General features: G+C 47.7%; 1 protein-coding gene across 3 annotated transcripts in view; it reads right to left on the bottom strand.

The window, feature by feature from the left end:
- SUFU (SUFU negative regulator of hedgehog signaling) overlaps positions 1-27,675 on the bottom strand; it is a 90,170-nt gene that overhangs the window by 20,651 nt on the left and 41,844 nt on the right. For 2 of the 3 annotated variants that reach the window (XM_028149357.2, XM_054728793.1), the window contains exons 4-8: positions 15,710-15,852; positions 14,407-14,492; positions 14,082-14,154; positions 10,345-10,501; positions 8,205-8,316 (exon numbers count right to left, since the gene is read on the bottom strand). In XM_028149357.2, coding sequence (XP_028005158.1) covers positions 8,205-8,316; positions 10,345-10,501; positions 14,082-14,154; positions 14,407-14,492; positions 15,710-15,852 — 571 coding nt within the window. The remainder of the gene's footprint in view (positions 1-8,204; positions 8,317-10,344; positions 10,502-14,081; positions 14,155-14,406; positions 14,493-15,709; positions 15,853-27,675) is intronic. The other variant, XM_008144247.3, reaches the window with a different exon arrangement.

Genomic DNA, 27,675 nt, shown 5'->3' with positions numbered 1-27,675 from the left:
AGAAACCAAGCAAACTGGTTTCATTTTGTGTGAGTCCGTGTCTTTGAGAACTCCCTTTTCACTTAACATCCAACAAAACCCCCTAAAACACTGTGGGGGCCCTCCTCCTGGAGACCACTGACCGGCAGGCACTGCTCTGTCCAACATGCTTTCTCCCAAGGCCCTGTCACTTCTACTCCATCAACCTCTTCGCTGGTCAGAATTAGGTGCACAGACGAGGGTCCCTCATCATTTCCTTTACCCCAAGACAGACACTCCTAGGAGGCCTGCTGGCCTGCTGGATGGTTATACACTACTCAGCTCTCAGCTGATGCCAGGGAAGCTGAAGTTCCTCTGCATGACCAGGGCTTGCATTGACACCAACTTTGAGATTTTTTTCCTGAAAAGTGTCATCCTTCCTTTTTCCTGGGTAGGACAAGCCATAACAGCTACTACAATAGCATTTCTTTGACTTTTTTTTTTTATATAAAGGTTAAAGAGTCAAATAGTTCTGTAAGTAGTCAGCAGTCTTCCCACTATCCCCTCCTCAGAAACAACCACTTTCATCTGTTAGCTGATTCTTTTGGTATTTTCCTCAATATTTCTAATATGCTTTATTTCTAATTCCGGGTATTCCCTTTCAGGCTTTACCTATTGACTTCCCAATATGGAAGATGAGCTTTTAGTACTCTTCCATCCCCCCACCCCACCTTCCCATCTTCCCAAGATAAGTGTATTGTAATCTTGTTTGAGTCGTTACTAAGTGTTTACATTGTTATACTATACCAAATGCTGTTTACAACTGAGTCATGTACTATACTATGATTACTCTTCCTTTCTGATGTAATTTTTCTTGGATTTACTGTCTTGGTTTTCAATGTGTTTATTACCAGTTGAATTCTAAACTAACTACCAATGGTCCACAGATTCTTCTAAGAGATTCAAATACATCAAGTATTTATCAACCAGAGGCCTGGTGCATGAAATTCGTGCACGGGTGGGGTGGGGGTGTCCCTCAGCCCAGCCTGCACCCTCTCCAATCTGGGACCCCTCGAGGGATGTCCGACTGCCTGTTTAGGCCCGATCCTACCGGACATCCCTCTCACAATCCAGGACTGCTGGCTTCCACCTGCCTGCCTTCCTGATTGCCCCTAATCACTTCTGCCTGCCAGCCTGATCACCCCCTAACCACTCCCCTGCCAGCCTGATTGATGCCTAACTGCTCCCCTGCCAGCCTGATTGCCCCTAACTGCCCTCCCCTGCAGGCCTGGTCACCCCTAACTGCCTTCCCCTGCGGGCCTGGTCCCTCCCAACTGCCCTCCCCTGCAGGCCTGGGTCCCCCCCAACTGCCCTTCCCTGCAGGCCTGGTCGCCCCCAACTTCCCTCCTCTGCTGGCCTGGTCACCCCTAACTGCCCTCCCCTGCAGGCTTGATCACCCCCAACTGCCCTCCCTTGCAGGCCGGGTCCCTCCCAACTTCCCTCCCCTGCTGGCCATCTTGTGGAAGCCATCTTGTGTCCACATGGGGGCATCCATCTTTGACCACATGGGGGCAGCCATCTTGTGTGTTGGAGTGATGGTCAATTTGCATATTACTCTTTTATTAGATAGGATATTATCTTAAGACATTTCTCTGGAGGATCCTCCCAAACTGCTCCAGTCTGAACTGGCTGCCTTCTATTCTTGCAGCATAGCTGTCATCGTGGGACCACTCTTCACCTTCACCCTGGGGGCTCCTCTTATCTCTGTCTTGTTGGATCCCATTTCCTGTACCCCATATGTCTCCCCACTCATTTCAATGGAGCACATACTCCAGCATCTTTTACTTTATTTTTTAGTATGTTTCTCTCAGCCAAATGGCCCCCCTCCTCTAACCTGCCACCCTCTTGGGTTTCAGGCAAACTAAAATACCACATTTATTCTGTGCATTGGTATGTAGACTTCCATGGCCTTCTTTCCAGTTATTTTTTTCCTGGGACTTGGCAGGCAGTTACCCCACTTTTATCCTCTTTTACAGGCAGTATCCAGTGGTGAAGAGGCCTGGATCTGGAGTCAAACAACCCAACATTCAAATCTTGGCTCTGACCCTTATTCCCAGTTTATTGACCCTAGGTGAGTTATATAATACAGCTAGGCATCCATGCTCTAATTTATAAAATGAGGACAACAGCAGCTCACACACAGGGCCTGGCACATGGCAAAGCTCAATAAAAACTGCCTGCTTGGCCACAAAAACCTATTTAGCCTAGGATTCCTCCTGTATTGGGAGCACCAGGGGAGATTGATGAGATAGCTTAGAGGCACACCTTGGTAATTCAGGAATTGATCTAAATCTTTCCATTCATTTCCCCTTTACCACCTGTCTATATAACACATTCTATATTTACACTTCCCACTGCATAAGGTGACTTTTTACGTATCCAAAAATACCATCTCCTTCCAGTGTTAAGATAAGGCTCCTGATTTCTAGTGCTGTATAGTTTACAGTGCATGCCCCTGTTCACCCTACCCACACTCTACACACTGACAGACCCTTATCCATTCATTTTCTTCTCCACCCTGGTCTCTTCAGATTGAAAAGTCTTAATTTTTCCACTTTAACCCCAGGATACTGGTTATATTCTATCAATGGCAGCAGGCGTGGAAACGAGAGGAGCCTAACCACCAAGGCTCCTTTTAGCCACAACCCCAGTCCCATGACAGTGGTGACGTATACACGAGCCACACGATTTGGGGCCTTCTCCTTGGGTTTGCCCAGAGTGGGAACCAGGGCATCAGGGTTGGCAACTATTCAGAAGTGAAGTGGGTTTGGCCTGCTGAGCCCAGCCCAATCTCTGGATTCTGCGTGTAGCCCGGGAGATTATTCCTTTTGCTTTCAGATTGCTGACGAAAGCTCTGAACTTTCCAGAGAAAGAACTGCTTGTAGACCTGTCTTCAGGGCGGGGCTAGAACAGGGTATGGGTGGGGATGAGGGCACCAGCTCACCTCACCTCCACAATTACTGTTAAGCAAAAGGCTCAATCTGGTCATTCTGAGAAATTCTCTGATGGGGACAAGACCAGTAGTAAAAGCAGGGAATTGGTAAACCAATAACCAAATGATAAGAAGCAGTCTTTTCACTGTGAATATTCCAAGTATGGAATGTGATAACAGAACAGTGGGACACAGTGTAGCTGAAGACAGAGTGAGAAAACTTATATTAAGGGACTCCTTAACTAACAGTCAACTCCTCTGGGCACCAAAGACTTCCATCCCAGCCTGGGCTCTGACTTGGGTGGCAAATAGGATCCCTGTTTTCCTGAAGGAGCCCACTCTAGCCAGAGCCCTTGGCTTCCCATTTTGTGAGACACTGAGTCATTTCCTCTCTCCAGCTCTCACCTTTGAGCCTTCCTTTTCCCTTCTCTGGAGAAGTGACTCACTACTGAAGTGTTGGGTGACAATGAATATCAAGGATGGGCGATAAAAATACTCCTGATTGTGCAACTTGAGGATGAGGGGATGTATTTTGGATGGGGAATTCAATGGGCTGGCCATGAACTCGAGGCTGGGGAGTCAACAATGAGCATGGCTTCATCTCTTTGGGGAAGTGGAGCAGAGAATGGAGTTCAAACCAATCCACTGAGCCGGATTTGCTGTGGAGCACCTTGTTTTACCCTTTCAAACATGTATTTCTGAGAAAGGCAAATAAAGGCAGGCACTCGGCACGACACACGTACATCACAGAGGCCTGAGTCTGTTCTCCTCAGCTCTGTGGGGCCTGGCAAAGACCCCGAGAGCAGGCTTGTTTCTTTCTGGGTTTTTCTCTCCAGTGAAAAAACTATACTTCCCGAGCCTGGGAGGGATGAGGGAAGACAATGTGACAGATGCAGGCTCCAGGCTGGCTACTGCATTGATGCCATAGACCCCTTAGAACAGGGTTACTGAAGACCGCCCTGCGTGTGAGCAGCAATAGCAACAGCCCAGCTGTTTTCCCAGATGGAAACTCACCTTCTTTCACCCAGCTCACTGGATGCAAACTAGATATTTTCTTCTCCTAATTATCATTCATGGCTTTGAGGATGAGCAAAACAAAACACATTTTTTCCTAAAGGATGACTCCCTAGTCAGGTCACAAGCTATTCAAGATTCGGGAAGAGAGGCAGCAAGGTCACCCCAAACAGGAGGCCAAACAAATGGGAGCAGAAATACCCATAAAAGTGGAGAGAAATTTATGTGTGGGTATGTGTGTCTGTGCTGGAGGGAGGGTGCAGCTGAGAATGTCACAACAGAATTCAAAACTTTAATTCTCTGGGAAATTAAGGCAAAAAGGCAAAAAGCAAAACAAAACACCACACCTTAAAAACTATTGGTGCAAGTCCAGAAGACCAAGAAACTTGGATTAGCAAGGATGGTTAGTTTGTTTTTTAAAGGTGCCTCAACTACAAAGAGTTTTTTCCCACAGTCAGGAACCTGTGTATACACACACACCCGAGTCCCTCTCTGGGAGGATGACCCATAGGTTCCCGAAAGGTCCCCCTACCTCAGTGAATCGCTGGCAGAGGGAGGGGGAGGTCCTGGGACACTGCTGCAGGTTCCCAGCATCAGAGTAACAGTTAATAGAAACGCACATGATGCACTCCCCACATGATGCACCGGACACTCACATCCTCCGACACACTGTAGGAGGCTGGGAGCTAAGGCCAGACTCCGCAGAACTGCATGTTTAACCGGCAACCTCAGACAGGGAAGACGCCCAGTGACTTTCCCCCCCAGGTCCGTACAAGTGTTGGCAGGCGCCGTCTCTAAGCCAGGCTCTCCTTAGTGGCACAAAGGAACTATTTCTCATGCTTCCTAAACTCACTCGGGCAGGCAGTGGGAAGGAAGGTGCCAGCCAAGCCCAAGGAGGCTTTTCTCAACTGATCATCTTGTGGAAAGCCAGATATAAATTTCACGGCTGGAATGCAAGGGTTGTGAAATGCTGGAAGAAGCCCCAAAGAGGGCTAAGGACTCTCCTTTCCGGGAAGGCGGTGGGCGGAGGGCTGGCAAGGGTTAGTGGGACAGGAGCAGGTTGCCCAGAGGGGTCTGCCTTTCTGGGAAGCAGGAAGTAAGGCCTCAAGGAAGAAAGAAAGAAATCTCTAACCTCTGAGGTGGTGGAGGGGCCACAGATAGGGTTGATTTTGTTTCTGAGCATGAAGAAAAGGCTCTGTGTCAAAAAGTAGCTCTGGTATAAATGAGCCAATTATGACATAGACACAGCTCGTTATTTCTGGGATTTGGAAGCAGGAGCCTGATGGCATGTCCTCTCTAGGGTTAAATATGCAGAATAAGCTTCTAACCCCAGGATTTAGCCTTGCCCTTGATGTTATGTGAAAGGTCGCTATTTGTGCTCCAACTAGTTAGATAAGAGCCATCAGTGAGGGTTACCACCTCAGAGACACAGTCTTATGTGTCCCTCACAGGATCCCCAATCATGGGGTGAGGAAGATCACACTGTATTAATGGCTAATAGCCTGCTATAAGCTCCATGCTTTTATAACCGTGAGCAAGTTGCTCATTAGCCTCTCTGTACCTCAGTTTCCTCATCTATAAGATTATCTATTTCATAGAGTGACTATGAAGATGAGCTAAATTCAGATGCTATAAAGCACTTGGAACATCACCTGGCACATATTAGTTGCTATTGAAGCATGAAAAGAGCAAGTACCTGATTCCCCAGGTAGGCCAGGGCCCAGCTGCCAATGTCCGGGCTCCATCAGCTCCTCTGAACTGCAGCTTCCGCAGGCCACATTCAGACCCAGGAAGCCCATGCATCTGAATGCCCCAGCTCAGAGAGCCTGACTAAAGGAAAATCAGACGTGTAGACACAATAATGTCCGTGCTGGTTGCTCCCCGCCTCCGCCCAGGGAGGAGCAAACACTGGTGCCAACACATTTAGGGTCGGCTTTCTCAGTTGCAAGCCATGTGGTTTATCTGAAATGGGGTCAAGTCCCAGAGTGGGAAGCACAATATTACAACTGTGCTTGCTTATCTGAACCAAGTCCATCATCATTGATCATGAGATAATAGGAAGCCAGAGTCTTGAGAGACTTGAGGCGTGTGTTGGAAAATATTCTTGGCAAAGGAGGAGGAACCATTTCTCAACCAATTGTTAACAAATTAGTAACCGGCACTGAGAATCTCAGAGGAAAGGTTCCGATTCCCTCCAAACTGCAGATTCTGGCACTTGGGAGACATCACTGGGTACCTGAGCTGCAAGAAAGGGAGATATCAGAGGGCCGGCACCTCTGGTTATTCCTACCCATCTCTCTGTAGCTCAGCCAACTCAGGTCAAAGGGTGGAGGCTGCAGCCTCTGTCTTGTGTCTACAGACAGCCCTCAGATCAGATCTGATGCCCACTGCCCAGTCTGAAGGAGCGGTATGTGAGCATCCAGAAACCCAAAGACTTGTGCCTCCTTACAATGTCTGGGGGACATACCGGCCAGAAGTATACCCAAGACAGGAAGTGAGACCTCAGACCTATATCAGCTATACAAGAGGGGCAAGTGGGGTGTCTCCACAGGAGTCCCTGCCCTTCTGCCTAGAAAGCTGAACCTTCAAGAGCTGGAAGGGCCATCTGGGCTAAGACTGTCTGCAAGCTATAGGCAATCTGCTTGAGCCTTTAAGCCTTAAAGTACCTCTAGGCCTATCACCAGGGCTCGGGGGCCTAGAAGCCAAGCTCAGGGCACAAGGAGTGTAGCCTAGGACAGGGTCCAGATTCACAGGTGGAGAGGCTCCAGATGCCACACAACCCAGCCTGGCCATCTGCTGCTGCCAAGGGAAGATCATGGTGCCTCAAGCCAGTTACTTCAGGGTAGCTGGCTAGAGAAACCGACTGGCTGGAGCTGAAAACTGCTCTGAGGCGGCAGTGGAGGCTTCTCTGGCACTTGCCAAAGAGCTCAGTTCTCATGGCTTCTGCATGGTGAGCCCTCTTGGGCAGGCCTGCCCCCAGAACAACGCTCTCTACTCCATAATCTGCTCCCAGCAGGTAGCACTAACTTTAACTGCTAGGCCTCCCTGTTCCACCCCTGTCAGCTCCTTCCCTACTTGTTACAATTCCAGGTTGCCTTCAGGGTCCATAGCTCATGTTCTTCCTCCTCTGAGAAGCCTGCCCCCCTAACTATTCCTGATGATGCTGACTTGTCTTTTTTGCAGTGTATTAAGTCACTACCACTCCTGGGGCTTGTGGATGAGCATCTGGAGCTAGAATAGAAAGAAGTAGCTATTTCTAAAAAATTGCACAGACAGCCAGACTCACACCAATTAGTTAGTTAGTTAATAATTAATTAATTAAATTGTTCATGTGTCCCTAAAAGAACCTTTAGCCCAGATGGACCTCTGGGTCTTGAGCCTGCCACACAGCAAGTGTGTAATAAAGACTTTTTAGAAGAAGGACAGATTACACTGGTCTTGCAGGAGTGAGCTGCTTCCTTTTTAGTTCAGAGCACAGTAACTTCCTCCCTGGCAGGCCAGGTTCCTGCTCTGGCCTGCCAGCTCCCAGGTATCCCCTGCCAGCAGCTATTCCCTAGAGCTGCCCTGGGACTAAGAGCAGAGGGGGGTGCCCAGCTCCAGCCCTACCCACCATTTGTCCCCTCTCAGAGGAAAAGAGGTCAGCAGGAAACGGATCTGACCTTGGGGTGGCCACAGTCTCTCCCAAGGGCTATGGAGGCCCCTGGACAGGCAGCAGAGGCCTGCAAGGGACTTCCCTTCCCTGCCCTGGGCCCCATGGAAGGGAGGCAGGAAGAAGGGCCTCAGTAGCAGGCGTCCAGTATGGGGCTGGCCAGACAGTGAGGCCCCTGGGGTTGCAGCTATCAGCCGGAGACCAGGCTCCAGGAAGGAAGGAAGGGCAACTCTGGTCGAGGTTGAGATAAGGGGGAGCCGTGCTCAGCACAATGGGCTTCCACAAGGCTGGAAGGCCCCAACTCAGATTTTGCCCCAATTTGGCCTCCCGTCTGCTCACACAGCCCATATAAATATTTACTAATGTTTATATTCCTGCTCCGCTGGGTCCCCTCTGAGGCCCTTTCCTATCTATGACCCACAGATCCGTATTCCCCAGACCCTTGGCCCATCCAGCAAGGGCTATCAGCATTGTTCTCTCTCATGCAAGCCACAGAAACGGGCCCTTCAGGACAAAACTGTCCCCTTGTCCCAGCCCTGGGACATTGCTAACAGGTCCCAGTACTAAGCCCCTCTGTAGAAGGGAACTTACGGGGCCCGGTCATGGGTGAGGCCATTCTGCCGCTGAGGGTTGATTGGTGGAAGGACAGGTTTGCTGTTGATCTCAAGTCCTCTCCTCAGGGTCTCCCGGATCTGCTCCGTGTCTGCAACAACACCACTAAGTTGTCTGGTGGTCCTTTGGACTCCCAGATCCCCCAACCCGGCCCTTGAAACCTGGTTCTGTAGATATGCTGGGGAAAGGCCCCCATGAAGGCCTCCTGAGCCTGCTCTAGGCATCAGCTGTGTGATCTGAGTGGGTGCAGTGTGAGGACACAGGGCTGATAAAGCATTATGTTCTCAAAAAACTTTTGGTCTGAAGAGGCCATTCTTTTTTTCATTTTTAAAAAATATATTTTACTGATTTTTTACAGAGAGGAAGGGAGAGGGATAGAGAGTTAGAAACATCGATGAGAGGAAACATCGATCAGCTGCCTCCTGCGCACCCCCTACTGGGGATGTGCCCACAACCAAGGTACATGCCCTTGACTGGAATCGAACCTGGGACCCTTTAGACTGCAGGCTGACGCTCTATCCACTGAGCCAAACCGGTTAGGGCTGAAGAGGCCATTCTTGTAGGAGACAAAGGGGTGGCCTCCAAAACAGGGGTCTTCTCCACTGTCCTTTCCCTTCCTGAAGTGAGGCTCCAGCTCTAACTTTAACCTAGTTCCAGGCAGTGACTCCCAAGACCATCCACAGATTCTGCCCACTGAAATGGGTGCCAGTAAGGGCTGCAAGTGCCCTGTCATGAATGGTAAAGTGTCTCTTACACACATTTCTGGATTCTGGGTGGCCAGCTGGTATCTGGTCCTGCCACTCCTTCCCTGTGGGCTGGGTCAGTGAGATGCTGAGGTCATCTCGCCATGGCCCAGGTACCCTGCCTCTCCATGAGTCTGGCAAGGGCCAAGAGATGAGAGAGGAGTCCCTGGGTGGGATTATTTCTTTGCAAGTTGCTTTGCTGGTCTTTGGGTGAAGCCTACTAGTCTGATCCCCTATATTGATATTCTGGCCTAAGACCTACCTCCACAAACTACAAACACATACAAAAAAGCAAATTAACATCGGCTGCTCAAAGGATGGGCTTGGAGTGGATGATGGAGGCGATTATTAACTTTTCTAATGGTTTGACTTGTTATAGTAGCACGGATTACTTTTATAATTTAAAAAAAATATCCAATGATGGTGAAATTTTGGATAAGACCGTGAATTCCTCCTTAAATTACCTCTTTTGTCAAAAGCACTGAATGATTCCAGCAATTGTATACGTTCTCTTGAAACCTCCCATGGGTTTGGCACACCATTAGAACTGGGTCAGATATTTGTGTTAGGGTTTTAAATTGTCCTTTATGGGAAGAAAACCTTTCATAAGTGCTATCACATATGTAGGCATTTTATTCAGGACTGTGGGTATCTTACTCTTCAAAAAAAATGAAAAAAAGTGGGAGAATAGAGAAAAGCAGAAAAAGAAGCTGTATATTTGTAAATGGCTGCTTTTCTTTTGGAGTTAGTTATGGATGCTCTTTACTAAAAACCACAACTGTTTCTATAGCCAAGACCAACATGATGAGCTTCTAACAAGAGAGCCATATCCTCCTTCTCCATGGCCTCACCTGGAATATAATAGGCACAGGGTCCCCTGCCCACAGCCCCTAGCACTGTATCTGCAGAACAATGGGGCAGGGAAGTTTGCAAGCTGGCCTCACACTTAGGCCTCTCTTGTCTAAGGCCGGAAGCCAGAGTGATCCTCGATCTGGCATGGCTTTCAGGCCAGAGCTGGGCCCTGAGTCAATTTCATGGGTGGCCGATGCTTGTTCTCTTGTACTTGGGTGGACTGTGGCCTTTTCCTGTAACTGTTCTATGGCTTCCACTCACCTCCCTGACCTCAGATTGCAAAGGATAAATCTAAAACACAATGGTCACTGCTGGTGGTACATTTGAAATACACACAAAGGGAACAGGAGAAATGGGTCAGCAACGCTCCCTTAATTCCACCCTGCTGGAAGACTTCATATGCTGTTTAAGTCCTGCCAGGAAAGAAACTATTGAATGGGCTGTTTATGTCAGAGACCCATCCTACAGAGCCTGAAAGCCAGGCTTGGGGAAAGAGGAGGAGAAAGGCCGGTGAGAGCTCCTACCTTTGCCAGAGAGCCGCCGGGGCTGTGTGCCTATGCAGATGCTCCGGCTGTCTTCGTCATCCTCAGGGGGCCGGCTCAGGTCATCCCAGGCACACTTGGCACTGACACCGCTTAGATTGGAGCCGTCCGTCTCGATGCCTTTGTCAACTCTTTCCTGCTTAGAAAGAACCAAAGAGCCAGAGTTCCTTCAGCGAACCGGTGGCCCAAGGTCAACACCACCTCTCCAGTATTTACTGAGCCCTTGGAGGTGCTGAGCATGGGACAAGTGCTAGAAGAGCAGGATCTCTGGTTATTAACACATAGCCGTCTCTGCCAGCCAAGGACTCCTCCAAGAGAACCAGGGATTAGGGGCAGCCAGGAAGAAGAAAAATCCCAAGAGAAGCTTCTCTTCTATCATCAATCTTCAGTAAAAAGACCTTCACACCTGTTTCAAAGCCTCGGCTCTGCTCAACCATGCAGGCCTGTGTTGCTAATGTGGCAGAACCAGGAACTATTTCCCTGAGGAAAAGCACAGTCCTTCCTCTCCTCCCATCATCCAGGAAGAACCTCCTCAGTTGCTACTACAGAGAACAGGACGGAAGCTGGCACAGGTGGGAGAGGCCAGGACTCAGATCAACTTCTCCCTGGCTCCAGATCAGCAGTTTCCTCTTCTAACAGCAGGGGGTGTCGTCACAGTGAAGCGCCACCACGGAGCAGAAGGGCGGGACTTCCTGCACTGCTAACTTGTTTGACAAAAGACTCTGGATGAAGTTTCTTTTCCGTTTCTTGGAATGAAATGGGTGCCTGGAGGTCAGTGACCATCTGCAGACCTCACCTGAGGCCCTGCCTTCGTGCAGGCCTTGGCACTGTTGAGCCCAAACACCCTCCAAATGGCCTTGCCAAATGGCCTTGAGGAAGAGTCATGCCCAAACACCCCTCCCCTGGGGTTTCTGGTAAAACATAGTTCTGTGATGTAGGGCTTTGGATTAAAGGTCATCTGGAAGGCTCTAATAATCTTGCTCATAAACAACCATGTGGGCCAAACAAAGCTCCTGAGTGAGCACCTCAGTAAGGGTCTGCACGCCCTTCTCCCCAGGCCTCCACAGGCACCATCTGACTGCTGAGGGGCCAGGGAGCCTATCTGGGGAAGCATAAGGTAAGCTTACATGCTAGTAAGGTCCCTTTTCTTGAGACCAGGCCTCGCTCTGTATGCCTCCCTCTCACCAATCACACTCTCCTCCTTTCCAGTGCTAGCACTAGCATGGGCAAAGTTGGGCTTCTGAGCAGTGACAGGGACAGGCTGATGAAGGGAGCAGCTCTGTGCTCCAGGCAGGAGCATGTGGGCCCTAGTTTGCTCAGGGTAGAGTCTGACTTTTCCCCTCTCTCTAGTGGCCACCCTAAAGCCCCTTACTGAAGCAAAAAGCTAAGAATACCTCTTGGCTCAACTAGCGAAGACCACTTACTTTATAAGTAAAAAAGAAAGAGTTAATACCTAGAGAAGTTAAGGGACTTGTTTAGGCACACAGCTACCCAAAATTCACCTGCCTGGAGCAAAGGAACAGGAGCCAACTCTAAAATGAACCACTTGGCCCTAGCTGGTTTGGCTCAATGGATAGAGCGTCGGCCTGAGGACTGAAGGGTCCCAGGTTCGATTCCGGCCAAAGGCACATGCCTGGGTTGTGGGTTCGATGCCCAGTGGGGGCGTGCAGGAGGCAGCCAATCAATGATTCTCTCTCATCATTGTTGTTTCTATCTCTCTCTCCCTCTCCCTTCCTCTCTAAAATCAATAAAATATATTTAAAAAATAAAATAAAATAAAATGAACCACTTGCAAGCAGGCCCGACTGGCACACATGTGCACAGAGGAGTTCCCAATTGGCACAGAGTCACCAGGAAAAAAAGCTGGACTTTCTCATCAAGGTCTGCCTGCTTACTTTTATTATTATTATTATTTTTAATCATCACCCGAGGATATTTTTCCATTGATTACTAGAGACAGTGGAAGAGAGAGGGAAGACAGAGAGAAATATCAGTGTGAGAAAAGCACATCGATTAGTTGCCTCCTGCATGAGTCCTAACCAGGGCCCAGGCCGGGGAGGAGCCTGAAACCGAGGTACATGCCCTTGACCAAGTCAAACCAGGGATCCTTCAGTCCGCAGGCCGATGCTCTATCCACTGAGCAAAACCACCTAGGGCTGCCTGCTTACTTTTAAAGACCTCTAGGGCCTGGCCAGTGTGGCTCAGTGGTTGAGCATTGACCTATGAACCAGAAGAGTCATGGTTTGATTTCTAGTCAGGGTACATGCCCAGGTTATGGGCTCCATCCCCAGTAGGGGGCATGCAGGAGGCAGCCGATCAATGATTCTCTCATCACTGATGTTTCTTTCTCTCTCTTCCTCTCCCTTCCTCTCTGAAATCAATAAAAATATATTAAAAAAACAACCTCCTAGGTACTCTTGGTCCTGCTAGCTGGTTGAGGGGGGAGCCTAAAGATTAGGAAGAGAACTATTTTGGCATGCTGGAAATGATAGGTTGCTTACTCTATTAGTTCAAAGGACCAGATTCTTTCTCAATACTTGGCACTTATGATAGGGGTAAAACAACAGCCCGCAGTGTCCCATGCTGAATCCAGTGTGGCTATAGTACAAGGGTTTAGGGAAACATACCCTTGGTGGTTCCTGGTTCTTGCATAAGCAGAAGTTACAAGGAAACCAAGTTTAAAGTAGAGAATACAGAGGATCCTGGCAGCAATTTGAAAACTTCAGTGTTAAAGTCACTAGGAAAATAGAGGAGCATCATCTGTGAATGAGCAGGGTTTCTACCCAAGAACTCACAGGTCTGCAGTAAAGAACACAGGGACTGCTGGCTATGTGTCTACCCCTTCCCTGCCACCTCTTATCCCTCCTAGAGGACATGTACAGTAACTCCTGACAGCTGCCTGTGTCCTACCAGATTTTCACAGAAGCAATGACCTGCAACTGGCTGGGGGAAAGTAGAGGTAGACACATGCCAGGCACATTATAGCTATCGGCTGCTCCTGCTTCATAGCAACCAGTAAGAAAGGAAGTTATGCTCTATGTGGCTTTCAAAATTCACCTGCCTGCAAAAAAGAGTGTTTCTTCTAAAAAATCAAAGATGACACTGAAACTCTATATAGCCAGGCCACATGAGTGGGCAACTGCAGGCCTGTGTGTATAAAGACTTCCTTTACACATCAAGAAATTCCAGCCTACCCAGGGAAGGACCTTGGTATCTGACTGGTCAAGATGAAAATGTATCTAGAAAGGGGATAAGATCATTAAGACCAATCAGGACTCCCCACTGCAACATGGCTGTGACATCACCTATTCTGTCTGTTATAGGATATTGGTGGCAGTGGTGGGATGGCTCCTGGAAAGAAAGTCTATGTTCTTTATAGAAGGGGGAAGTGGGAGGGTGAATACTGGGCAAGCAATATCCACTATTATTTAGTTGCTAGCAATCATATTTTTGAACGTCCGGTTTATTGATATGTGATTTGCATACAATAAAAGTATCCTTTTAAAATTCAAAAATACATGTGTCTGAGACCAGTTTTCCTGGTCTGAAATCTCTGCTCCCTTATGCACTCTGCAGAATTCAGGGGACAAGTTCCAAATCATGCCATATGTCATTCACTCACAAATAAAGCTCCTTGTTTTCCCAGGATGAAAGCCAGTGTTATTTGGAAGAGGCCTAGGCACAGTGTGCTAGAAAGGTTTTCCTCACTCAAGACATACTTGCAGGTGTGGATCGATCTCAAATATGGTCTCTCCCCTCCGCATGTCAGTTATCAGCCAGGGGCCGCCAGCGCTGTGGATAAAGAAAGGGGGCAGGAGGGTCTGGGCTGGGCCTACAGCCTGCCCTGCTTGCTGCCCCAGGCCCAGAACACTCGTGGTTAGTGGTCGGGGGCCATCAGGGAGTGAGTTGTCAGGAAGCCCTGATGTGAAAAGCCAGTGCCTGAACAGCAATGTAAGGGGAAGCCCACATGTGGGGGAAGAAGGGAGTCCCACCCCCAGGCCTGGGAAGCCAGGCACCCACCTCATAGGGAGGGGATGTACTCACATGGGCACCATCCGCAGCAGCTCCAGGATACCCTGCCCATTCCACTGCTGGGCTGCATGGAGTTCCTCAGTGCAGACACCAACGATCTGAGACCCAGGGACAAGATGCCATAGTGTGTTAATGGCTATTCCTCCCACCAATCCAGAAGGTAAGCCACCCAGACTCTGTGAGTGTCACTTCAAGTGATGGGACTACAGGCAGCATCTGTGCTCAGAGGCTAGTGCATCTGAAATGGGATGGTTCCCTCAGGAGGAAACAGTTGCCTGGCCAGGATATGGATGGGTCCACAGATGTGGCGCTGATGGCTGATTCTTGCTCTGCTGTGATAGGTTAGGTATCTGGTGACACAAAGTCAAGTCCTTGACTGCAGAGAAAATCAGGGCCCTGCCAACTCAGGATGTCCCTAGAAGTAGTGGAGGCCCTGGGATCATGGGGAATGTTCCTGCCCCATCTGGGATCATGGGGAATGTTCCTGCCCCATCTGGGATCATGGGGGATGTTCCTGCCCCATCTGGGATCATGGGGAATGTTCCTGCCCCATCTGGGATCATGGGGGATGTTCCTGCCCCATCTGGGATCATGGGGGATGTTCCTGCCCCATCTGGGATCATGGGGAATGTTCCTGCCCCATCTGGGATCATGGGGAATGTTCCTGCCCCATCTGGGATCATGGGGAATGTTCCTGCCCCATCTGGGATCATGGGGAATGTTCCTGCCCCATCTGGGATCATGGGGGATGTTCCTGCCCCATCTGGGATCATGGGGAATGTTCCTGCCCCATGTGGGATCATGGGGGATGTAAATAGGAGATTTTGAAACTCTTCAAGCTCGAAACAACAACCAAAGGGCCCAGCAGATGGCAGAAGAGCTCCCTTTCTCATCAGGGGCTAAGCCTTTGATAAATCTCAAGAGAAACAACTGAATCTTCACGCAGACCCGTCAGGATCACAAAAAGGCCCTCTGCAGCGGGGTGGATGCATACCCCAAAGCTGCATTCCTGCTGGGAGTTACTGTGCCTGTGGCTGCCTGGGTCTTAACTAGTTTACAGAAAATATCCTCCCCGTTACCCGCCCCTGCTACAACCATCCTCTCCTACCCAAATGGCCCCTTTCCTTTCCTCCTCCTTCCCTCTCAGCAGGTTAAATCAGACCATCTGAATCAACCTGATAAACAGATGGAGGAGAAAATGGGAAAAGAACAAGGAAATCTCCTGTTCCTCTCACTCCCCCCACCCAAGCCCTCCTGCCCTCCCAAGACTTTTCCTACAGGGAAGGCTCTTGCCCATGTCCAACCTGTGCCTCACCTGGAGGAAGGTAACTACCCCAAAGGGTGTCTGCACGGGTTGCATTTGCGGGTCCTCTGTCAGCAGCATGTGCTGAATTCTTGACTCACTGTTATCCAAAGGGCTGTGCCAAGACACGTGATCCCCACTGCAGAAGGTGTTCTCTGTGGGAGAGACAGGAGAATCCTCGGTGTTTGAGGCCCTGCATCCAGGCCCAGAACTCAACCTGGGATCTGAGAAGCCCAGGCAGGAAGGCCCCCCCAGGCTTCCAAGGGAGTCCCTGTGAAGGAAGGGAAGCATTCGTGCAGATGAGAGCAGAGTTTGAATGTTTCCCCCAAGCCAAGTGCACTCCTACTGGCCAGTTCTGCCATCCTTCTACAGAAAAGGACAGGCTGCTAGTGTGCATGCTCACTTGGCCTGGCAAGTCTAAAGCCAGAATTCTGGCATCTGCTCCACTTCCCCAGCACCTTCACTTCTTGGGGTGGGGGTGGGGGGCAGTCATGATTGGACCTACCAAAAAAGAATAAAGTGCTTTATTGTGGGGCCACCTGAATAGGGAGACTGGAGGGCAGTGAAAGCCTTTTACCTTGGACAAACAGACCAGGGTTTATGTGCTGCTGAAACTGCTCAAAAAAGAACACCTCATCTTGCAGGGCCTTTGAGATCTGTCAGCAGTTTCCACCAGGAAGACAGATTTAGGGGACAGTTCCTCAGGGAGGAACACTGGAGACTTGGAACACTGGAGACTAAACAGAAGTCTGAATTGTGCCTCACACACTGTGGCAGAGACATACAGACTTGGGGGCGGGTGGCTGTTTCCATGAGGACACAGATATTGTGCCCAGGCTGCCCAACAGAAATATGTGCAAACACAGCCACCTCATAGCCTTACCACGGAACGTCACACAGATCCATTACTCAAAAAAGTTTAAGGCTGCATAACCACAAGGGAAAACCACCTACGTGGTACGAAGTCTTCCACTACCCTGACTTTTATCTTGGGTGCCCTCCCAAAGGAACTCGGCATTTACCAGCCTGTATGTATCAATAGGTTCTCTCTATCTTGTTTCTTCAAATACATATGCAGCATACCATTTTTTACTTTTCATATATCTTGGAATCATTTCACATCAGCACAGAGAAAGCTACCTCATTCTTTAAATGGCTGTATGGCAGTTCACCGTGGTCTATCACATATAACGTAGGGGGTCTCAACAGCTGAGGTCCCTTCACTTTTTATCAATATTTGAAACAAGGCAGAAAACACACACACACACACACACACACACACACACACACACACACACACACACACACACAGCCTGAAGGCCTGAGAGCACATCTGCTCTCATTTGTCTTGGTCTAAATACTCCCTCCTGTGTCAGGTGAAGTTATACACCACTTTTTCTAAGAGACAGGCTACAGTTATTGGTCCTAACCTCAAAAACATTCATTCAGGGGAGAAGAAAGACTTCTTCCTCTAAGAGACATGAAATAATAAAGGGGAGAGAGAGAGAGAGAGGGCCTGGCTCCAGGCAGAGCCAATTATAAACCCCCAAATTTCTAAACTCTTTCTGAACTCACTCTTCCCACGTTTCCTCTCCTTTACAGAAGTGCATATCTATAAGTATCTACAAGTTAGAAACAATATCACAAGTAGAAAGACTGAACTAGTAATTAAAAGCTTCCTCCACAGTTAAAGGGTCCAGGTCCAGATGGCTTCACTGGTAAATTCTACCAAATAGTCAGAGAAGAATTAATAGTAATTCTTCACGAACTATTAAAAAAAAAAAAAAAAGTACCACTTCACAATTAATTCTATGAGGCCAATATTACCCTGATACCAAAATCAGACAAAGGCACCATAAGAAAAGAAAGCTGTAAATCAATATCTCTGATGCATAGACACAAAGTCCTCAACAAAATGCAGGCAAACTGAACACAGCAACATATGAAAGGATTATACACAATGACCAAGTGAGATTTAACCCAAAAATGCAAGGTTGGTGTAAAAGTAACTTAAAAAAATAAATGTAATATTGATATAGTATGTCAATAGACTAAAGGTTTAAAAAAACACATAATCATCTCAGTAGACACAGAAAAGGCATTCAGCAAAATCCAATACTCTTTCATGATAAAAACACTCAAACTAGGAATAGACAGGAACTTCCTCTGTTAAAGGGCATCTACAAAAAAACTACAGCTAACATCATACTTGATGGTGAAAGACTGAATTATTTCCCTCTAAGATCAGGAACAAGACAAAGATTCCCACTCTTACCATTTCTATTCAACACTGTACTTCATGAACCTTAGAAACATTACACTAACTGAAAGAAGCCAGTCCCAAAAGGCCATATATGATGCCATTTACATGGAATCTCCAGAATAGGCACATCTATGTAGACAGATAGATTAGTGGTTGCTAGGGGGGAGTGGAGAGTGACTGGTATGAGTCTGCTTTTGGGGGTGATGAAAATGTTCGAGGGTTCATTGTGGTGATGGTTTCACAAGAATGAATAACATGGTATGTGAATTATATCTCAATAAAGATATTAAGAAGAAAGAAAGAAGGCAAAAGGAAGGAACCTGGGGGAGAGGCAAAGTGTGTGAAGCCAGGCCAACGCCCTGGATTCCTTGTCATCACCTCCTCCGGGTAAGCAGCCCAGCCTGGGAGAGGCCTCACTCATAATGCCCAGACACCACACATATTATAGGTCTACGTGATCCGAACGATCACCTAGTCCAACATTTTCATTTTCTACAAATGAAGAAAGGACCCTCGAGACTGCCCAAGGTCATGGGGCAAGTCAGTGACGACAGAGCACAGTGAAACATTTCCCAAACTTCTGAGTCATCCGTAACACTGGCAGGATTTTTAACATCTATCTGTGTACCACCTGTACTATTACCTACCTGTGTCTCCCCTCTCCCCGCTAAAATCGACTCACCCCAAAAACCTAAACAAACTTCCTTTAAATAGAAACCTCCTATCACAACACTACATAGGGAAAATCAGTGTTGCTCACTGTAAAGTAGATGACTTCAAAATGATTGAATGAAAACAAAATATTTTAAATCTCTAACAGATACTGTTGCTTACCTAACCTTGTTAAAACTGAAATGATCAAGGGTTAAAAAGCTGTTAAGAATTAAAGAGTGAGTCATATCAAACTGAGAAAAACAGCAGGACTGAGTCAGAGCTCTGAAGAGGAAAGAGAGTCCTCACTACTCATGTTACTGAATGCCTTGTCCAGTTTCCACCTAAATCTCCTGCTGGCTTTGGCAAATCATGGCATCATGGTTAATTTTGCAGTTGGGAAAGCCCTGTTCCTACTTGCCTCCGCCCCTTACTAGTTGTGACCCTGGGCAACTTCTAAGCCTGTTTCCCCATCTGTAAGCAGGAAATAGTGCGCCCACTTAGAGTGCTCTCCACTGCTGCATGTTATGACTCCACTCCTGCCCTGGAATACAGTACAGCTACTCCCACCCAGGTCCTAATTCCTTTACCAGGAAGCAGGCTCAGCCACAGAGACTGTAGCTAACAGCAATTGCCACTAGGTGGCACCATCACTCCTGATTTAAGAAAGCTGGGCCAGTTCCCTCCAATGCTTCAGGTCTAGCTGACTTTTGGTCTGTAGAAATATACACCAAACCTGAAAGGTACTTAGACGGGAAATAGGGAAAGGACTGGAAAGGTTTGAAGCCATGACCTTTTATGAACCAGAATTGACATTTATTTAAAAATAAATGTTGTCCAAACCTAAAGTGTTTAAATGAAGAATGCCTAAAAGGTACACTTAATTTGGGAAGGAGTGCAAGTTAGGCAGCGGGGAGAGGAGACTGCAAAGCAGGAAAGGGAAACAGACCCAGGTGCTGTTCTAGGACCAACACACCTCCCTGGTGTGTGTGATGAAGCTCTGGGAAAACGTCCTAGTGAGTTAAAGGAGGGCAGGTGAGGAGAAAGCATAACCACACACGGAAAGGTTTAAAGAGCAGGAGGGGAACAACCTTCCAGCCGGGGACAGTGTTTTCTTCCCTATCCCTGCCTGATGGGAGAACTAGATGTATTAGCTCTGCTGTGGCCAAGAAACAGCCTTTCTTAACAATGAAAGAGCCTTGGTCACAGTTTTCAAGCTTGGGACAAAGCCACAAAGGGCTCATTCTTGAGTCTGCTCTGGTCTTTATTTCTGGATGCTCAGCCCCATTCTGTGTGGAGCCACGGTGGGTCTCAGCACTCAGGCCCCAGCGCTCACCCCAGGAAGCTCTCAGCCCCCTTCAGAGGGTTTTCTAATGCTAATTCGGCCTCAGTCAGAGGCCCAGCTGTTCCGTCCAGTGGTTAGAGAGCTCCTCCCTCTCCCTTCCTCTCGGGCTGCCTGAAGTACCCTAACCAAGAAATTAGGATGCAAATCTCTGGGACCCCTACCCGAACCACGCAGCAGAGGGGCTCTCTGGAATCCGAAGGCAGGCCATTTCCCTCTTGCTCTGAGCTCCGTCTCCAAGTACCAGGAGAAACCTCCCTCAGCTGCTGCCTGTTTGGCAAATTCACCGGAGGGGAAATACCACCTCAGGGTGGCAAAAAGGGTCCAGAAACTTCCAGGTACAGTTCTGCCCTTACTTTGCTGACAGAAAGGTTTTGTTACTCTATGTCTCTATCCCCATTAATAAACAACTCCCTGGCAAGAACTCTTTAAAAAGCTGGGGGACAGGGGTGTGGGTGTGCAGATTCTAACTGGCCCCTCAAATTGACCCAACTCCCAAACATCCAGCTTTAGTCATGGTGGTTTGAAGCTGGACTGTGCCAGATATAAGTTAGCAAAATCTAGGGAAATGGGTTGCAAAAGAAAACAGCTATTGTTTGCAAAATAATTAGTGCTGCCTTTGAAATACTGAGAAACAAATATATTCTCCAAGAGTTCTTAATTCATCCCAACTCTGGAGAATGACTGTCCTTTCTCTGTGAAAGGACAGTCCTAGTGATGTTCTACACAACAGCTCACAAAGCAAAAAGCAACCCTCCCATCCCATCCCAGTGGTCGAAATTAACATGTTGGTCCGAGGAGAACAGGTTCATGTTGTCTTTTGAAGCCCAGAAGAGTGGGTTTCTCATGGCTGAAGCTGGGAGCCTGGGAGCCAAAAGCCCTTTTGAGTGTTCTGCGCTATTACATGCTTTCTGAGGACAGAGGGCAGGGGCAGGAAACCCTGCAGAACTGTGTCAGGTGTCAAAAAAGCGGCTGGTCTGCAGAGGTGTTTCGGAAAGGCCAGGACGACAGGAGGTGGCCAAAACAGGCTGGCAGACTGGGTTCTGAACAACAGGATAGCCATCATGGTCTCTTGAGCAACAGTCTCCATCTTTCTTGCCTTCAAGAAGGTCCTCACAAATTACTTTCACATCCAGGCCCCAAGTGTCCTATATGATGACAGAGCTGGTTCCTAGGAGGGCTTAGCAGTTCTTCTCTAAAATGCCAGATGTGCTCGAGTCACCCTCAGCAACACAGACTGCTGGTAGGGAAGGTCAGATAGCCTGCCCTCCTGTCTCCAAAAAGTTCCAGGGTGAAACCAGCACACATGGGGAGAATCTGGCAACTGCCTACGCCCACCCTCCTTCCTGAGAAGGTCCACGCTGCTGCTGCTGCAGCCACTGTGGGCTGCTCAGTGAAGCTGGGCCTAGAGAAGGATTCCTCTGAGATTGGAAGATAACCCCTTACAGTCAACTGAAGGCCCCAAACTAAAATATATTTATGGGAGCAGAAACACAAGTCTGCACAGGCCCAGGCAGCCTTATGACCCCCCATGAGAGAAGGAGACAACCTGGAGGTTTTGCTAAATGAACCAGCTCTGGCTGAGGCAGTGGAGGAGGTAAAGTTCAAAGTCAGTCCTGATGGCCTCTGCCCAGCTCAGATGCTCCTAACTGGAGCCTCTTAGTCTGACCACTGTCCTCACTGGGTCCCTCACATAATCCTATTATAATTTGGCTCTAAGCCAAGGGGGGAAGGGCGTGAGGATGTGTATGACGAATTTACTTGTTTGTTACTATATTTTCAAATATGAGGAGGTCATAGGATATAGGACAGCCTGATGCCACTGCCACAGATTACATTTCTGAAGTCCTTAACACAAGCATGAGATACTATGCTCACTGGGAGGGGGCGTGATGCTAGGCACTACAAAGGGCACTACCCTTACTGTCCTAGCACCCTAAGACCCAGAGCCTGCTCCAGGCTTCTATCTCCACCTGACAGCACCCACCAAAGGAAGGCCACAGACTCCCTTCTCACTGGGGAAGATCAGCACGCATGTTTTCCTATTAACCGACTCCCCTCCCTCCTGGGCTCCAAATAAAGCTGTGAGTGAGTGAGCACTTCCCTGCCTATCCACCCCTACTCCCCATCCCATCCCTGAGCCAAAGCTAAGAGCTCAGTTCAGAGCCTTGCAGCTGTGGTGAGGCAAGGCCTACCCTATAAACTCTGATAACAGCTGAGAGCAATGATATACTAGTATGCACATCACATGAGAGCAAAAAGTAATTATGTCCTGGGTGATGCCCCTTTAACATTTGAGCCCTGCAAGGAGAGGATAAGAGCGGGATACTCTGGAGCTTAGAGGCTTCACTTGGTACAAACCAATGGAATTTGACACCCCTGCTCTTCTCCACACACATGCATAGCAGACAAGATCCTCATAGAGAAGGCGATCCTAGGAGCATAACTGCACAACAGCCCCACTGCAGGGCCTCAAATCTAACTCCTCCTAAGTAAGAAAAAATAACAACAAAACAACAAATCATGTATGGGAGAGGAAGAGAAACAGATTCTCTGTACGTGTTATGAGCTTTTGTGGCTAGCAGGCAAAGTTCTTCCTAGCTGGATGGTGGCCAATTGTAAAGTTTTTTCTAACTGGTCAAGCAGTGAAGCAAGAACTAACCCCCTCCCAGCTTTTTAAGGTTCTGAATGCAGTTCTGTGGTTTGAAAAGTTAATTTGAATGTCTGGTTAGAGAGTTTCCCTTAACTAAATTCTGTCTGATATTAATTTGGCTAAATGTGGTTGCAAGGCACTGCTTGGGAAGTGGATGTGCTGTACACTTGATTAAATAAAAAGAGCAAGAAGAGACATGTTTGTTCTTACAAAACGGAAAGGAAACATAAAGGATATTCCTTCTAGGTTTTGCCTAGAATCAAAGGAGTCACCAAGGATCAGAAAGCCAGTCAGAGGAGACTCAAAATTGTTTCCCTATGTATTTTCTCAAAACCTCTGGCTTTCCAGCCTCCATCCTCTCCCTCAAAGTCACAATCATAAATGCAAAGAGTGAAGTATAAGAAAAATCCCTTTTATATGCAGGGAAACTCAACTGACATACGGTTACAGCAGGAGGTAGGAGGCTGCGGGCTGCTGAAGCCTGGGAGACCCTCACCCAGAAGCGAGTCTCTGGGGGCTGCAGACCTTTCAGAATGGGCCCACTACCGGCAATGGTGTGGCTTCCCCAGGAGCAGACTGAATCCCAGACACTCGCCTCGGGTCTGCACACACAGGGCCAGGGCAGGACACCTCACTCTTGTGAGGTGAGGGTGAGTACCTCCACTGCAAACGGAGCTCAGCAAAGGGTTGCCCACTGCAGTTTGTAACTGTCACCAGACAAATCCTATTTCATCCCCTGTGTGCCATGCCCTTTTTTAAAGTTTTGTTGTTGTTAATCTTCACCTGAGGATTTTTTTCCCTATTTTCAGAGAGAATGGAAGGAAAGGGGGAAGGGCAAGAGGGAGGGAGGGAGAGAGAGAGGAACATCGATGTGAGAGAGGCACATCGATTGGTTGCCTCCTGCATGCACCCTGACCAGGGCAGGAATGAACCTGCAATCCAGGTATGTGTCCTTGACCCTTCAGTGCTCGGGCCCATACTCTAACCACTGAGAACACTGGCCAGGGCTGTTCCATGCCTTTCTGTAAGGAAACAGGTCCTTGCTCACCATTTTAAAAGACCCTTTCCCACTAAACTGGCAAGTGCTTTCACTTTTCTTTTAAAACAGCTCCATCTGTTTAGACACCTGTCAGTTTGAGGAACAAGAGTCTTTTCCCCGAGGCTTGTAACTGGGCAAAACCTGCCCTTCCTGCCCTTATTGCTCTCACTCGCCATAGCCCCATAGCCGGCACAGAGGGCACAGAGGGCTACCACCTACACTCAGGTCAGATCCCAAGCCCCTTTGTTCTTAAAGCCGAAGTGACTGAGGTTTTAAACTTGCAGTTCCCTTATACATTTCACCACCACACTCTCTGGCCCCAAATGTCAGGAGATCCTTTGAAGCTTTAAAATCAAGCATATGCTTCTACTCCTTTCATCTTTTTCCTGAAGAGACTAGTTAAATCTATAATGAAAATCCATGCAGTTGCCAGACACATGTAAACTAGCACAGTCACTCTGGAGGGCCGCATGGCAGACTCTATTAGCATAAGGTATTCCCTTTGACCTGATCACTCTACTTAGTGTCCACTCTAGAGCAAAATACGTTCGCAAGGAGGAATGAGCAAGGGTGCTCACAGCATCGGTGCACTGTTGGCAACAGTGGGAAAATGGAAACCACGTAAATGTGCATCACTAGAAGAATGGTTAAATTATGGCTTGTCCATGCTACAAAATCACAGGCAGCAGCTAAAAGAATTAGATAAATCTCTATATATTGACATGAAAAGATCTCTAAGACATACTGCAGGGGAGGTGGAGGCTGGTGGGCTGCTGAAGCTAATTTTTAAAATCCAATCGGGAAAAGCAGTACAGTTTCACTTAACATTAAACAAGGGAAAAAGAACCCAAACCATTTTTATAGGTACCTAGAATAAGGTGAATACATGGAAGAAAAGCCTGGATCCACACCAAAGGATAAAGTAGTTCCCTTAGAGGGGGCTTGATTTGGGATTGTATGGTCATGGGGAACTTTATCTGTGAAGTTTAACCTCAAAAATGTACTTATGCATTACTTGCATACTTAAAAAACTAGGAGAACCCCTCCTCCATATCCCTGAAGTCCAGCAGAAACCCCGTTAGCAGCTCCCGCAGCCATCAGGCTGGCCACCACGCCACTCACTCCGAGTGCAGCGGCGAAGGCCTGCAGGGCCAGGTATCTAGGAGACCGTCCTTGGCTCACATCTGAAATGTCACCAGTGGCACTTCCACCAGCTCAGCTTTTAAGTTCTTGAACAAACACCCCACCTTCTCCTAAATTAACCAGACTAATGACGCTGGTCCTCTTGCCACAGACTTCAAATTTTTTCCATTTCTTTATTTTTCTTCTTCTCTTGGTGGTTATGGTCAGTTACATAAAAACAATCCCCTTTCTCTCCCTGGCAGCTTTTGTTTCTCAGTCCTATTTCTGCACACTGCACATTGTTTCTTACTAGCACTTTGAGCATTTTTACTGCTTTGCAGCTCAGGGTTAACACTGCCCTTACAACATCTAAAATCTGAGATCAAAATGGTAAACACATCTACAGACCAACGCCGGACAGGCCAGGTGAAGATACTGCACTGACCTGCTATTCTTCTGGGCTTGGGGGACAGAGCTGATGCACTTTTGCTGTGGAGCAAAGCTGCATTTGTATCTATGAACATTCCCAAGTCAAAGAACTTTAGCATGGCCCTCATTTTGCCTCAATTCCAAAGAGGAAGGCCATCTTGCCCCACAGAAGTCTGGGAATCAGGAGGGACACACTGTCCTAGGATAAACTTTTTTTTGTTTTGTTGTTGTTTTGTATTTGTTTGGGGAGTGGAGAGAGTTTGCTCCTGGCACTTTGTTTTTCCTTCAAGGGAGTGGATGAGGAGGCCAGAATGTGGCTTTGAACTTTTCAGGAGAGGAACCTGGTCCCGCCCTGGCCCTGTGTACGTAAAGCATTTGGTTTCCAATCACTATGAAGAGAGAAACTTTGTGGAGCCAGGTAAAGAGTTAAGTAGACAAAACAAGAAATTCTTAGCTCAAGTGCTGTCCTCACTACAGAAAACATGTCTATCTTCATCCAGACAGCAAGTTCAAACATAACCAAAAGTGGAACGGGGACCACTGAATGGCAGGCCTGGTGTGGAGCGGAGGGCTTCATCCCAGCATTCTCTGGAAGAAGCCACTGCTGAGTCACTAGATTCAGTCTGGCAATAGAGAAAACTGGATGAATCAATCAAACCAAACCAAGAAATCTCAATCTTTCTTCCCAGCCATACTGAAAGAGTCTGAGGAGGAAGGAAAGCACATGGAATGGAGGGACATGAGCACTGGAGAACCTGGTTCAAAAAGTCGTTTTCACTTAATCTGCTAGGCCTTGGCCAGCCCACCTTACAGCCCTGTACTTCAAAGTTCTCCAAAGCACATTTTTAAAAAAAATTCATTTTTCCCTTCAAATCTGAATTTTAGGCTTCAGAAATAAGCAAACAAAAATAATAATTTGTTATTGGTAAATTTTAAACCAAAGTAGAGACAATAATACAATGAACTCCCATATACCCATCCCTTGCCTTCAATAATCATCAACTCATGGACAATCCTGAATCATCTATAACCACTACTCCAACTTCCCAAATAGTCACTCCAAATATACATATTGTGTTTACCCTCAAGTCCAAGGTAAAAACAGATCCTCAAGTGAAGAGTTCATGTAATGGCACTTCTCTTTGCTTTATTCTCTGATGCTTTATTCTCTTCCTTTGCTTTATGACTTTAAACAAGTCACTTAACTTCTCTGCATCTGTTTCTTTGTGTATCAAAACATGGTGATGTGATGATGCTACTGTCTACCTTGTAGGGTAGTTTTAGAATAAAATAAAATAATTAAAATATGTAGCCCAGCCGGTGTGGCTCAGTGGTTGAGTGTCGAATGATGAACCAGGAGGTCACACATGCTTCAATTCCTGGTCACGGCACATGCCCAGGTTTTGGGCTTGGTCTCCAGTAGGGGGCATGCAGGAGGCAGCCAATTAATGATTCTCTCTCATCACTGATGTTTCTATCTCTCTCTCCCTTTCCCTCCCTTCCTCTCTAAAATAAATAAAAATATATTTTTTAAAAAAGAATTAAAATATGTAAAAATTATCTTGTGTGCTGAAAGTACTATACAAATTAAGGAACCGTTACTTATTTGAAAGACTCTACCACTGGAAAGCACGGCCACGTTTTACAGGAAAGAATGAAGACGGAAGGGCACAGTGGGAGGTAAGACACACAAGTCCATCCACAGTGGCAGAGCAGATAGCTTCTGCAGGGAGCCAGGATTCTAATTTTTGGCTTAGGAAACGAACGCCCCTCTTCGTGCCTTAATTTACATCAAGAAACACAGCTACAGTATTTACAGATATACTGTCGAAGATCACCTCGCTGAGTCAGACCTGAAGAGCCCGGGACAGAAAGCAAGAAGGGGAAGGAAGCAGGCGGTTTGCAGGCCAGACAGGAGCCCAGCAGAAGTGGTTGGCAACACGCTGGGTTAGAAGAAAAGTCAGCGTGTATTAGGTGGCCTCTGGGTTCAGTGGGCTGAGCTCCTAGATCACCAACCCCATTCCCATCACTTAAAGCCCCTCCACAAAGGCCTGGGCCAGCATTGCCCAGATTTACTAGACCAACTTCAGAGACAGTGAGTATACTGTCTCTTGAGGCCTATCCATGTTAAGAAGTGCTTCCACATTCCAAAGAACAGTTAACAGCTTTTTAGTTCTCTCCTCTGGGCAACAACAAAAAAGTCAAATCCCTCTTCCATATGGCAAGACCTCAAATATTTTTAAAACACCTGTTGTGCGTCATATTCACCACTCCTCACACCTCATCCCAAAGTCTTTTCTTCTTGACTAAAATGTTTCCAGTTTCTTCAGTTTTAAAGCCATTCCTTCCAGACCACAGTTTAAAGAACTTCTGCCAGTCTGAAAGCCACTCTTCTCTGGACATGCTCTGAGTTGTCAATGCCCCTCACAGAATGTTGCACCCAGGAGGGGCTGTTGTGTTGGAGACGGAACATGAAGCA

Source organism: Eptesicus fuscus, chromosome 17, assembly GCF_027574615.1.
Source record: "Eptesicus fuscus isolate TK198812 chromosome 17, DD_ASM_mEF_20220401, whole genome shotgun sequence".
In the NCBI taxonomy this organism is placed as follows: domain Eukaryota; kingdom Metazoa; phylum Chordata; class Mammalia; order Chiroptera; family Vespertilionidae; genus Eptesicus; species Eptesicus fuscus.
Note: the sequence above shows the minus strand (reverse complement) of the source record. Positions and strands in the feature narration are given on the sequence as shown.